Below are 14,842 nucleotides of genomic sequence, written 5' to 3' on the forward strand. Positions count from 1 at the left end.
TCCTTATTCCAGACGAAGCGTGAAAATTTAAGGAAGAAGTTAGCTTATCCATAATTAGGAGGGTAAGACTTAAAATGAGCTTCATATGTATTCATTTGTTGAGTGCCTATTATATTTCATGGAATGAGGCTATTCCTAAGGAAATGGAGATAAAGACATGCTTATTTCTTGAAAAGTTTTCAAATTCGGTGAGGAAAATGCGCGGACAAGCAAGTAATTACAATAATGAACGTTTAATTATTTGCAACGATAGAAGTTTGTGCAGGATGCATACACAGGACAGGGAGATGGTCGGAGGTCAGGGAACCTCAGAGAGGGGAGGTCCAACAAGGCTTTGATCAGTGAACAGCAAGCAGCTCACGGTACACATCATATATCACAGTGAGGGGGTACGTGGGATGCAGGCTTTTCATGAGAGAACAGGCTGCCACTGAGTCAGGAAGTAAAAGCCAGACTAGGGAGTATGAGAGAGTATCTATTGGGATGCCATAAGAACAAGAACTGGCTACAATTTGATTCACAGACTAACACTGAGATTATAACCCCTGGTATCTTTTCTTAGACATGGTTTTCAAAGGTTATCTTGCTAGCCTGGGGACCTACAGTTTGGAGGTCTGTGGTCCTATTTGGGCATCTGGAACTCCAACCCCAAGGCCACAGAAACGTCCCCAAGCCACTTTAGACAACGAGGATAATACGGTGTCACTTACGCTTAAGGTTATGCCTTCTGTTTCTTTTCTCAGCTAAAATTTCTGGTGAGCTAAAATAATAATTTCAAAATTAAAAAATTCTTGTTCTTAATATACTTTACCTTCTTTTATTGCTGTCAGAGCTCAAGTATCTTCCTTTTCATGAGATTAGGTCCAAAATGTTATTTAAAAGTACTCTAAGATTTTGATAAATGTATCATGGTTACATTAGATGTTAACATTAGGGGAAGTTGGGTGAAAGGTTCCTGGAAACCCTCTATATTATCTTTGCAACTCTTCTGTAAATCTAAAATCATTTCAGAATTAAAAGCGTTAAAATGTTTTTATTGTTTTTATTTATTTTTGAGAGAGAGAGAGAGAAAATGCAAGTGGGGGAGGGGCAGAGAGAGAGAGAGAGGGAGACACAGAACCCCAAGGCAGGCTCCAGGCTCTGAGTTCAGAGCTGTCAGCACAGAGCCCAACACCAGGCTTGAACCCATGAACCATGAGATCATGACCTGAGCCGAAGTCAGACGCCTAACCAACTGAGCCACCCAGGCACCCCTAGAATTAAAACCTTTTAAAAGGGTATACCAAGAAAGGCTTCTGTCCTGGTAATTAAGTAGCTTAGCATCTCCTCCCATTAAAACCAGAATATACACTTTCTCAAAGAATGAAAAACATGAATCACGACAGACGTCCAATTTTTCATTGGCTTATGGCTAAACTTCTAATATATTTTCAGAACCATTTTAACAAAAGTGTCCTTAATAGTTGCCCTATCTGCATCTAGGACTGAAGCAAAAACAAGTTAATTTCGTGTGGCTCTTATCTGATTGACTTTGATAAACACTCGTTGCTCAGACTCATTATTCACCATCCATATTTACAAGCTTGGAAAATGTTATTATCTCAAAGGCCACAGAAATGTTCCCAGCCCAAGCCACTTTAGAGAATCATGATGTCACAGAGCCAGGCCAGCCTTACTTTGAAGATGCAAAGGAAGGCTGTTTGTGAGGGCGCTGTGTATGTTTTCTAAAGGAGCGTGCCTTCGGATTCCTCCGGAGACGGAGCCACAGTGGATAACCCTCATGCATGCTGTGCTTCAAAGGAGACAGAAATGTAAACAGCGGCAGCACACCAGGGTCGAGTTTCTTTGCTTTAGCTACCAAGAAGTCAGAAAAGGAAAACAGGTATTTACTTAGGTTTATTGTTATTATTGTCACATGTTCTTTGAATGATTGGAAACCAAAAGAAGACTCTATTCAGAAACAGAGTACCACAGAGCCTTAACAGGATTACTTTTCAACAATCCTCTGGGCCAATTTTAAATAAAAAAGAAAACAACTAAAATACCCCCTTTTTTGCTGTTTGTGGTACTTGTCTTCTACCAGGCATCTCCAACACAACAGTTCTTGAAATATGATGCTAGACTAGGAGACGAACGGAGCCGATTTAAGAACGGACTCCATAATCTAGTATGGATTAGCATCCATGTCTTAATAAGGTCTGGAGAATGGATTTCTCCTTCTACAGAATGATTCCTCTCTTCTCAGCGAGGAATAGATTTCAGCACATGCTTTTAATACCAACACAAAGGGTACTCAACGCAGTAAGTATCTGGAACATAGCTCGTTAAGGCAGATTGAAATTTAAAAATGAAATAAGCGCTTTTTCTTCTAAGGCAGTTGGAGAAACAGCTTTCATCAGCCAGGAAGATACCATAGAGATGGAAATAGCTCTGAAAAAATAAATAAATAAAAGAGCAAGCTAGAAGACCCCGCTTCAAAATGAGCTTCCGGTACTTTCCAGCTGTGTGTTAGTTGCTATATTAACTGCTTTGTGCAAATCATTTCATTCAAAAATGAAAAAGCCCTAAAATGGTGTCCTGACATTACCAGATGGTCAGAGATGTCTTTAAGGTATTGCCGATGAAGAAAATGATAACCAATGTCATTCTACAAAGAGCAAAGAATGTGCTATTGTAGCTTCCATTGAGACTTCAGCTCTAGGTGACCAAAATCCTATGATCTTGGCTCTCCTCACTCTTGTAGTCTGAAGAATGGGAGCCATCCCAAAGTACTGCCTGTTTTTTCTTCTGGTCCATTTCTTTCTTCCACAAGATCTTGGTGACCTACATCATCATACTAAATGTGTTCATTTATGCAAGGGAATCTTGATGGCTTTCCTTCCTCCTATATAACAATACATTTCCCCTCCAAATTTCTTCTCCTATCAACTAATACAGTGAATCACGTAGGAAAAACATTTCTTGGTGTTGGATATTCACGATTTGCAATGGGATATGACCTAGCTGTGTTTTTACATAAATGCAAATAAAAACTCAAGCAAATTTATAGTCATAGAAGTAGAATATTACAAAGAGTCCTACTATTCTTCGAATTTGTGGGACTCTCTAAGTGTGTGTTAGTTTCTGTCTGGGGACCACAAACAGGTAAATTAAGAAGGTACGATAACCTCCCCCGCTCATGCTCTCTCTCTGTCAAAAATAAACAAACATTTGGGGCGCCTGGGTGGCTCAGTTGGTTAAGCGTCCGACTTCAGCTCAGGTCACAATCTCGCGGTCCGTGGGTTCGAGCCCCGCGTCGGGCTCTGGGCTGATGGCTCAGAGCCTGGAGCCTGTTTCCCATTCTGTGTCTCCCTCTCTCTCTGCCCCTCCCCTGTTCATGCTCTGTTTCTCTCTGTCTCAAAAATAAATAAACGTTAAAAAAAAATTTTAAAAAAAATAAACATTAAAAAAAATTAAAAAAAAAGAGGGGCGCCTGGGTGGCTCAGTCGGTTGAGCGTCCAACTTCAGCTCAGGTCATGGTCTCACGGTCTGTGAGTTCAAGGCCCGCGTCAGGTTCTGTGCTGACAGCTCAGAGCCTGGAGCCTGCTTCAGATTCTGTGTCTCCCTCTGTCTCTGTCTCTCTCTGTCAAAAATAAACACTAAAAATTTTTTTTAAAAAAGAAGGTACGATAAGAAAGTTCAAAAGTGAGCAATCAACATAGGGAACTGGGGTTAGCAAGCTTGGAAAAATGAAAATATTTGAAGGATTTTTTCTTTTTAGTCCAGTGGATAGAAGTAGAAACTAAATCTTGTGCGTGGTAATCATAAAGAGACTGATTTTGGTTTGATTTAGAATATATAAATGTGTATGTGTGTGTGTGTATATATATATATATATATATATATATATATATATATGTATGTTCATTTTAACAGAGTTTTAAATGGGTTGCTATGGTATACTGAGTTGCCCATAATTCAAAGTATTCAAAAAAATGAAGGATATACTATTTAACTTGGATGTTGTTTATATTTCAGATTAGTCCAATTTAAGAGAAGTCCACGGTTCTCTGTTCTAAATTTTTTTTAATGTTTATTTATTCTTTGAGAGACAAAAGATGAGTGGGGGAGGGGCAGAGAGAGGGAGACGCAGAATCTAAAGCAGGCTCCAGGCTCTGAGCTGTCAAGCACAGAGTCCAACGCAGGGCTCAAACTCAGAGTACATGTTCATGACCTGAGCCGAAGTTGGTCACTTAAACAACTGAGCCACCCAGGCACCACTGTGATTCTTTATTCTAAATGTCTTATTGAACAAGTCCCAAAAAGCAGAGAAGGGAAATGAATCACTGCCCAGGTCCCTTTTTAAGTATGCTCTTTTTTCTACAAGACACTGCTAAACTTTAGGGAGAAAAGAAAACAACAAAAGTATTCTGTGCCACTCCCTGCCTCCGCCCTGGAAAGGAGGTTGATTACACATCAGTCTGGAAGACAAGGCTGATGCATTACATATAAAGCAGTTAAATGAGAATAAAGACCATGAAGTCAAATATTTACAAATTGATAGGTGGCAAAACAGTAAGTTCCAAGGTCAAGAGGGATCATAGGCTAAGCAAGCAAGACACATGAAAAAATTAGGACTGCAGTCTGACCTTGAAATGACCAACAATCTCATATACTGAATGAGTGTACTCAAGCTTAGATAGGTTTTGCAGATTATCCTTGCATTATTTTCTCTAATTTAAAGTAATCTCGATTGTGTGTGTACGTGTGTGAATACGGTGCAAGTGTATATGAATATATCAGCATATATAAATATATACATACAGAGCTGCATATCTGCTCTTGCCCACAGAAAGAAACTTTGACAGTCTCTCTATGAACATGTAATTTCCGGTAGAACTGCTAAGCCAACTCCTAGGAAAACAGCAGATCTCAGACAATCTTTCATCTCCTGAATCGGTTCTGTAGATCTACAGTGGAAGAAATGGGTACATTCTTTCGAAACGTCACACTGCTCCCAATTCCAAACCAATCAAGCAAGATGAAAGCAGTGACGACAACCACACAGTGAAAGATCACACAGGGAAATCAGCACAGTCCTCACGGTCTATGCTGAAGAACGGTCCAGTAAAAGACCACTGGAGCAAAACTGAAAGAGACTCAGAATTTACCTGCACTTGCTCCGGGACCCGAAAAAGAGTAGTGTAAGAGAGGGAAAAAAAAAAAGGGGGGGGGGGGAATAAGATTCTCAAATTTTACTGAGGCCTTTGAACTTTGGTGGAAAACATTTTGGAGATAATAGCAGCCAGGGAATGAAGACACTTAATATTCCCATAGGAGTGCATGCCCATTTCAGCCACTCATAGTTACTCGGCTGGTGGAAAAAAAAAACCAAAAAACAAAAAACGAGATTTAGAAATAAGCACAATTGTGTTGAGAAACTAGGAAAACACGCCTAGCCCAAAGGCATTCAGACACAATTTGTCAGGTCTAATCTGGCCCAAGCATGGACCTTCACTGATTTTTCCTGATTAACGTCTATGTTAGAAACAGGGGGTCACTGCTGTTCCAAGGGTCCATATGACCAGTTTTCAGTATGAAAAAACTGGTGTCTAAAACCAGGCACTGTTGGGGGTGTTGTAAAAAACGATTTTCTTTGTTTAGGTCCATCTGACAGAAAACTTCTAACTGTCCTTTTAACCATAAATGTATTAAATTCACAACTTGTGTGTGTGTGTGTGTGTGTGTGTGTGTGTGTGTGTGTGAGCCCGATGCGGGCTCAAACTCACAAACCATGAGATCATGACCTGAGCCGAAGTCAGACACTCAACCCGACGTTCCTCAATTTACAACTTTCAAGTAGACTTTGAAAAAATAAAACGGGAATGTGTCACTGGCCTGGGTGGTGGAGACAGGGAATGTTCAGTCAGGGTAAAATTGAAATAGGAAATTAAAAGTTCATTTAAATTTAGGACTGGGTATTAAGTGCAAAAAAACGAGGGCTTCTTATGATGATGCTATGTCAGAACACAGAACTTGAGGTTTGAAAACTGAAGTGGCATTTCTGGCTCTGTACCTGCAGCAAAGCCCTGAGTCTCAGATTCCTTGTCTGGAAAATGGGCTGAATTAGGTTTAATTGAATCCTATTGAATCAATTAGGTTTAATCACAGGGACATGATCTGGGTACAGGGGATAATGTATAATGTACATGAAAATATCCATAACTTGTGAAGAACTACGCAAATGTATTATCAAGATCTTATCATTAAGTATTGCTATTTTATACTTCTGAACAAATGTTGCAATTGGCTTGTCGCTAATTCAAAAGGTCTAAATTGACACAAACTTCTCAGGAAAGAAAAATGAAAGCTCCATACGAGATCTGCACCTGATACAGTATTATGTTAAACATTTTGGAACAATTAATTTGGTTGTCTTCTCTTCTAGGATTTAAAACCGTTATAAATTCTCAATTCTGCATATGGATGTAGACATTTTTACATTTTTCTTTGTCGCTTGCTCCACTGGTAGTTTCCTACGCGAGATAATGGTTTGCTCCTCTCTGCTCGCTGAGCAGCCTCCTGGAGTTGGTAGGAGACAATCTCCGCTGGTGGTAGACTCTCTTCTGCAGAAACCCCCTAATCCTCTGTTTACCACAACATGAGTCTATTGCCATAGAAATGATAGTTGAGATCCCAGAGTCAACCTCACTGCCTTCACAGCAGGACCTTGTAAAAGGAGAAGCCATGCTAACAAAGGGAAAACACAATTTATCAGAATAGTAGGCAGTCTGTTGCCTTGAAAGAAAGGGTAATTGTCAACATTAAAACAAAAATGCATGAATGAGCTATGTTGTTGGGTATGCTGGAGTTTATTTTCTGTGTAGTACTGCCCGACTAAAAGTAGCAATTTGAAATTTTATGTCCTTTAATAGTTTGCTTGTAAAGGTCAGCAGTTTCCCTTGATTGCATGTTTCTTACTGAAATAAGAAACAAGCAGATTCTAATTAATCTTGTTGCACAACTGATATTTCTGTGCTCAAAGATTTTCCCTTTTCATGATGTGTTGTTTTTGTTTGTGTGTTTATTGTGTGTGTTTGTCTCGTTTCTATTAATAGAAGAAAGTGAACCTGAACAAGATACTAAAGGTATTTTTTTTCTTTCTGCACTGCTTCTTTTCCAATGTACGGTTCTATTCAATTGTTTATTTTTGCCGACCTTATAAACAAGTCTAAGTGCCGTTATTTTTTTTAGGAAATAAAATGATGTACGGGGAATACTGTCAGCATTTAACAGAGTATTATGAGATGCGATGCTTTATTTTATAATGTATTTATCGACCATTTACTTTTTATTAAGTCAACTCTGAAAATGCAAACAAAATGGCATAAATCAGCATGAGAATAGAAATCTCACACAGATTGGAAAAGGAAAAAGCTTCTCAGGGGAGTACGTGGGGGGGAGGGAGGGTGTTACAATTTTTGGAGAGATATAAAAATGTCAAGATGCCAGCTTAGGTTTTTATTGTTATTACTTCAAGGGGACAAGTATTATGCAACTGCTCCAAACCAAATCAAATCAATCAAATTTAAATTAGTTTTAATGGCACACAGACATATACCTATATTTAGTGGAATTACGTTTACAAGAAAGTAGTGGGAAATCAAATCTGTTTGGGGAAAAACCCTACTGTAGAATAACAGTTCTTCTTCCAAGAAAGCACCTTCTACCCTCATGAAGATTCAAACTTTGTGCTTTATATTTTCTGGATCAGATTCACAAGTTCTCATGCAATACAGTTTCGGCTTTAGGAATAAACCTTAGGCTAGTATTATTTGAAACAGCACCCCCTTTCTACTTCTAAACATCAGGCTTCTTACAACTAAATTTAGATAAAACCATTTCACCAGCTCCTGTGTGATTTTAATTTTTGTTTTTGCTTGCTTTCAATCTCCCTCCATCAGACATTGCTGGTTAGAACCCAGTAACCTGAAAAAAAAAAATCTCTTTAAAGGACACCAGAACAAAATAAATAAAGGAAAAAAATGAGAGAAAATAAAATCCATGTGAGTTCATTGTGTCCTTTTGAGATAATTGCTCTGAAACAGAATTTATAAGGGACCTAAGTATTCCTCTGGTCATACTCCCTTAACAAGACAAAAGCAGTAATTCATCTCAAGCCGAACTGGTCATTAATTTCAGGACTTAATTTGGGTCCCCTGCCCTAGGCCTTCCATTGCACCAGTGTGCAATTTCAGACTGAATAATAGCTCTATCTCCTTATTACTAATTCAAATCACCCCTTAAAATGACAATCAGTAATAACATTTATTATGTTTCTGAAAGTGCTTTAGAAATTGGAAAGGGGGGGAGGGAGAAAGGAGGTATGGATGAGAATATAATATAGTTATGATATAAAGGACTTTGGAATCAGTGGCTGCTTCAGCCCAATTCTGAATATAGGATTCTCAACCTGCAGTTAGCGCTGTAAACTTACCCAAGAGAAATCAAAGCTCAAAACTCATGAATAAATCCCATGAGAGAAAACCCAGGGATAAATAGATTGCCCGTGTGTATTTCCCATGATGCAGGTGAACAATAATGCGTTTGCCACAGGAAAGCAAGTGTGATAGAGCTTACAGTGAATTGGAGAATGATGCATATGACTATTTACAGAAAGAAGAGTTGCATCATGTTAAAAATCCATATCAAAACAGTTGCAAACATTTTCCAAATTACTAAGTAATGTTATACCCCTTCTATTAAGTAGTCTGTTTATGTAACAAAGACATTTTAACATAGTCTTGCATGCAAAAAAAAAAACAAAAAAACGCAAGTTAGAGATATACAATGGACATTTTACTTGATATGAAACATATCACATTACTTTTAAAATTGATGACCTAGAATGCATTTTTGGTTTGGGGCTATCACTAAGATAATGGGAGTTTATTATTGGATTACATTTAATTTTATTATTACCAGTGTATTATTATCCATGGAGGTTAGGCTGGCATTTGTTTTTAATTACAACTGGATTTACTGTTTCCAATGTCTGATAAATATGATGGAATTTCTTTCATCCCTCCTCCACCTCTTATGCTTGGAACTGGTAACAAACACAGATGGGTATAAAAATATCAGTTTTACGGCTGATAAAGCTGAATCAAAAAATAAAACTTTCTAGTTTTTCATCCAAGAATTCGACTAACATAACTTGTTTCCTCATCCTCCTCAACCCCTCCCCACTCTTTAATATTATAGGATGGAGAAGCCCTGACCCGGGACCCTCACTGCACATTAACCCCATACCCTTCTTGTTTAGAGTAGCTGGGAGAATGATGGCCCCAAGAGGACTGAGATACTCCTAACACAGACAAGTCTTTTTCTCCAGTCTCACCAATCAGAAGAGTCATTCATTCACTTATTCATTCACTCATTCACCAAATATTTATCGAATGCCTACCATGTGCCACACAGGGCTGTCTATCAACCAGCCTGTATTACTGAGCAAAGCAAGCTCTGGCCTTGTGATGCTTACATTCCAGAGGAAGAGGCAGCCAACTAACAAACAAACAAATCGATAGTTATGACACGGTGGTAAGTGCCACGAAGAAACACAAACAAGGGTAAGGAGATGTATTGAGACACATTTTGATAAGGAGACATCTGTGACCTTCTTTGGGGGAAGGAAACTGGCAAGAACGGTGAAAGCCATCTTTCAATAATGAAAAAAAGGGGGCAAGGTCCTGTTTTATCTTTTGGCAAGAATGTAGGCATGTAGAAGAGAACAGCTTCCCTTTAATTCCTGGCCTTTTTTTTTTTCCCTCCTACCGCACTAGACTTAATGTGTGTTGAGAAGCCGGTAGATCGTGACCTGACAAACGAGGGGGCACAAGCCACCCACATGGGGTTGGCAAGTAGCTCCTTCAGCATCCCGGCTCCCACTTTGAGGAAGTGAAACCCATGGGATCATTTTGATCAAAGGCATAGTTTCAACACATCCACACAAAGGAAGCAGAATCACGAGCTTTATTATCTACAAATCCCAGAAACATGGGTCTGAGGAGCATGCCCTGAGCCTAGGGAAGGGCAGATCTCTGACCCAGGTCACAGAGAAGACAGAGAGCAGGGTACCAAGCACCTATACTTATAAGGTGATTGGGGCAGAGGTCACTAACTTTTCTCAGCTTCACTTTAAGTGGTTACTTTAAAAGGTGCCCAGGGGGCACCTGGGTGGCTCAGTCAGTTAAGTGTCTGACTTCAGCTCAGGTCATGATCTCAGGTTGTGAGTTCGAGTCCCACACCGGGCTCTGTGCTGACAGCTCAGAGCCTGGAGCCTGTTTCGGATTCTGTGTGTCTCCCTCTCTCTCTGCCCCTGCCCCACTCAGCCCCTGCCTCACTCATGCTCTGTCTCTCTCTCTAAAGTAAATAAAACATTAAAAAAAATAATAATAAAAGGTGCCCAGGAAGAGCAAAATGGGAACTCAGGATGGACGTCTTAACCTCAAGTCCTTATCTAAATGTCTAGACTCTGGGTGTAGCAGGGTTATCATACTATAAAATCCTGAGACACCAACTCAGAAAAATAAAATTTTTTGGTTTTTTGTTTTTTTTTTCAAAAGGTTTTTCTTTTAATCACACAATGAAACCCATGGTCAGCCAAGGGTATATTTGTCCTTTTAGAGGAGAAGACCAGTTGTTTGTCAGCACAGTCACACCTTCATGAAGTCATTGAAAATGCTAACAGTTCTCCTTTATGTACCATCCTGTGCCCACTGGACCCCCCAGAAGGTTTTGATATGGGACAGAGCAGTATATTAAGTAAATTCACTGCAAGGTCCTATTGAGCTCTCAAATGGTCATCGACTCTATTTTCTTTACCATGTCACTTTATGCTTAGCTGTGTTGTGCAATATAGATCATTAAAAGTTTTGCAATGAGCCCAAGTGATATTCCAAATAATACCAGCCAAAAGAAAAAAAAAAGCTGTAAATTAGAACAAAATAAACCCTCCCTGATTACTGCATTTCCAGGAAGAATTTATGGTTCCCAAATGAAAACTCTTGCCTCTATATATTAAAGCAAAAAGAAGGGTCTAGATTTCATTCTTTTCCAATTTCTTATTCTCCTCTTCAGCCAGAAGGCTCTCATTCAGGTTCAAGAGTAAAGCATTATCTGCAGCGGCTGCTGGCTACACTTTTCCAGCACCTATGGGATTAAAATAATCCCACTCCCAATCTGTCAAGGATCCTCCTTTTTTTCAGATTCTGAGAGTCAATGGGACCCATACACTCAAAAAAATGTAAGACACACAAGTATCGCCCCAACCCCAACAAGTTATTTCAACCAAATGAAGAACGTGGATTCAGATATGTTGTGCAGTCTAGGTCTCCATTATTGTTTGCAGAAAATGTTAGAAAAGGAGAGAATACTTGGGAGCGCCCTTGCTGGGATGCCAGTCTGTGTCAGTTGTCAAGACTTCACAACCTGTGAGCTAAGACCGAGCTGGGAGAAATCTCCCGTCAAGTGATCAGATGGGTCACCATGTGTCACTCTGGTATATTTGGAAGAAATGTGTATCGCCTCCTAGCTGGCTGGCCTTCTTGAGAAATTGAGAATTTCCAATGTGCACAGCCTCTGTCACTTAGTCTTGATTGACATTTCCTTCGGACTCTTGCATTCTGCAACTTTTTATTTCCTATTTCACCTTGGAGCCTTGCTTTCCTGGGATTCCCATAGAGGTACAGACTTCACCCTCTCTTTTAAGGCAGCAATTTTAGGACGGGCTCCATAATTTGTGGGCCAGGTGCAAATGATAATCTGGGGCCCTTAATTCAAAAATCACTAGTAACTTCAAGACATGGACAGCAGAAAATCAAACCAAGCGTGGGGCCCTCTTAGCACGGTGCCCTATGAGACTACACAGGGCCACTCACACTTGAGGCCAACCCTGCGGACCATGATGGCTACTGTCACTCAATTTGCTATGGAATTTTCCAGCTGGAAACATCACCTGCTCGGGAAATTTTTCAGAGTCCCACACTTTGTTTCAATTTAGAATCGTCCCCCATTGAATTTTGATCTAAAACTGTTGTAGATATTTCCGAGGCTCTTAGGACAGATGCCTCTGCCAAATCTTCCTTCTCAGAGCCTTACTTTTCTTCAGTTTTGGGGTTTTCTAAAACTTGATGTTATTTCAATAGCAGATGAAGTGGGTATCTCATCACATGTTTTCTGGAGCTGTGGGGTAGGCTCCACAGCATTTTTTAAAAATATTATTATAAAATTTTCAACCTTACAAAAAAGTAGTTACAGTAATATAGTGAACTCCCATGTTCCCATTACCCATTGGGGAACAATGGTCAACAGCCTACCATTTTTGTGTCCTTGATTCCATTACTATTTTATTGCTTCTGGTTTCTTTTAAAGCAAATCCCAGACATTAATTCAATCAACCAATACGTACATTACTATAAGGATTTTTTTCTTAAAAGATATAATGCCATGTTCATTACTCCAGTCATCCCCAATTAGCACTCATTTCTCAGTACCATTTACTACCAGGACTGTGTAATTTTTATCCAAATGTATCAAAATATCTTTCTATATCTGACCTGTTGAATTAAGAATCCAAATAAGATCCACACATTGCATCTGGGGTTATGCCTCTTGAGTCTTTTTAACTCTATGATTGTTCCCTCTTTCTTTTTTACTTCCTGATACATTTTATTTATTGAGAAAACTAAATAATTTGTTCTGCGGAACTGTCTATACTCTGGATTTGAACTAATTGCATCCCCATAGTGTTGTTTCACATGTTCCTTAACCTCGGCTTTTTATAGGTTGGTAATCAGACCACAGGACTTACTAAAAGCGGCTCAGTTTTGTTTGGGGTGGGGGGGGGTGGGGATGTTGGGGGTAGATTCAGCTGTATTTTAAACATTTGGAGCATTTTTTTAACCACCTCATGCCTTGAAGATGGAGGCTTCCTTGCTTTTCCTTTCTTCTGGCTTTTGGGCCCAACATTGTATTTCTAACAGGCTCTTCTAGATTCCATCTCTTAGAGTCCTCAATTTCAAAAAATAGGAAGTTGAATTAATCTGAACCTGCAAATCTAAAATTAGAATCTGCAAGGGTGGCCTGAGTGGCTCAGTTGGTTAAGCACCTGACTCTTGATTTCAGCTCAGGTCATGGTCTCATGGTTCGTGAATTTGGGCCCCACGTTGGGCTCTGCACTGCCCAGGCAGAGCCTGCTTGGGATTCTCTTTCTCTCCCTTTCTCTCTGCCCCTCCCCCCCTCAAATAAATAAGCATGTAAAATTAAAATAAATAAATAAATAAATAAATAAATAAATAAATAAATAATAAAATTAGAATCTGCCAAAAACATCCAGTTGTCAAATCATATCTTCTCGGAACTTTCTCTTATCTAATCAGGAGGGATTCCGTCTCAGAATGGAATATTAATTACATATTCCCCTGCTCACACTTGGCCTAAAATGTTTCTTTGGGGCCCGATGTGCTCATCGCATTCTCTAAAAAGTTTGACAGATTTTGTCTGTCCTCCCACCATGACACAGTTGAAGATATAAAGCACTAATCATTTCATTACTTAATTAAATACTATTACTTTGGTCAGGCACTCTTCTGGGTACTGAACAAACAGGCTAGGTTTCTGGTTGCTGAAAACTCACAATCTACTGGGGGATGGGGGGGACGGGGAGGAGGTAGGCATTAGACAAATGAAATATAACTTCAGATAGTGGTAAGGTCTGGAAAGACAGTAAACCAGGATGATGAGAAAGTGAATGGGGGAAGGTTACACTCTATGTTGCGTGGTCGAGGAAGGCCCTTCTGAGGAAATGCCGCTCAGAGACTGGATGATACAAGGGAACTGCCGCATGGAGATCTGGGGGATGAGTGTTGTCGGCCGAGGGACAGCATGGACAAGCTCCTAAGGTGGAAATAAGCCTGGAGCATCCATGGGTGGTGAGAAATGTAGGGTTAAAGCATAAATGGCTTAGAAGCCAGGGCGTATCCGTAATACGGAGGGAACACGGAAGCGTTCTACATGGGAGAACGTGACTTGATTTGCATTTTTAAAAGACCACTCCACCTTGAGCATTCCCTATAGGAGAGTCACTCACCACTTCTGTTTTCCTAACAGTTTTTGCCAGAATCCTGCGGGCTCCTGAATCCCACAATGTCACATTTGGCTCCTTTGTGACCCTGCGCTGCACAGCAACAGGCATCCCTGTCCCCACCATCACCTGGATTGAAAATGGAAATGCCGTGAGTGCCATCGCTATGGGGACTTGTCTGGGGAAGATCACTTGAGAGGAATCTCAGGATGGGCCACATATTTGTAAAGTTACCCTGATCTCTGTCATTGTTCCCACCTGCACCTCTATTTTTCAAAGCCTTCCAGTATTTTCATCCTAACAGTCACTGCCTTAGAAATTGAACCCCACGGGTTTGCTTCTTTCCTTGTATCATGGCGAAGAGTAGAAAATCAAATTTTCCTTTATGCCTTTGTGTAAAAGAGAAATGGTAGCAATTCCTTCCCACACAGGTAAAACAATTTTCACAAAATTCACCAGCTCAAGAATTAGGTCACTCCTGGAGGGTACTTTGATGAAAAGTAATCCAGAATTAGAACCCATGACTGTCAGTTTAACCATCTTTAATTCATTTTTTCATACTGATAATAACTGACATATATTAAGTGATCACTATGTGCCAGGAGCTGTTCTAAGCACTTTACATATATGACACATAAATTTATTCATTCCACAAATATCTACTGAGCATCTCCCGGGTGTCAGGCACTATTCTGGGCATTATAGATATAGGAGCAAACA

General features: G+C 39.8%; 1 protein-coding gene and 1 long non-coding RNA gene across 2 annotated transcripts in view; one reads left to right on the forward strand and one right to left on the reverse strand.

Annotated features, from left to right (window-relative positions):
- LOC109269983 (uncharacterized) overlaps positions 1 to 14,842 on the reverse strand; it is a 95,264-nt gene that overhangs the window by 43,101 nt on the left and 37,321 nt on the right. The gene's annotated exons all lie outside the window — the stretch shown is intronic.
- Positions 1 to 14,842, forward strand: part of MUSK (muscle associated receptor tyrosine kinase) — a 96,440-nt gene that overhangs the window by 34,481 nt on the left and 47,117 nt on the right. The window contains exon 6 of the mRNA XM_019454224.2: positions 14,149 to 14,273. Within this exon, the coding sequence (XP_019309769.1) occupies positions 14,149 to 14,273 (125 nt within the window). The remainder of the gene's footprint in view (positions 1 to 14,148; positions 14,274 to 14,842) is intronic.

Source organism: Panthera pardus, unplaced genomic scaffold (genome assembly GCF_024362965.1).
Source record: "Panthera pardus isolate Hobbes unplaced genomic scaffold, ASM2436296v1 HiC_scaffold_20, whole genome shotgun sequence".
NCBI lineage: Eukaryota > Metazoa > Chordata > Mammalia > Carnivora > Felidae > Panthera > Panthera pardus.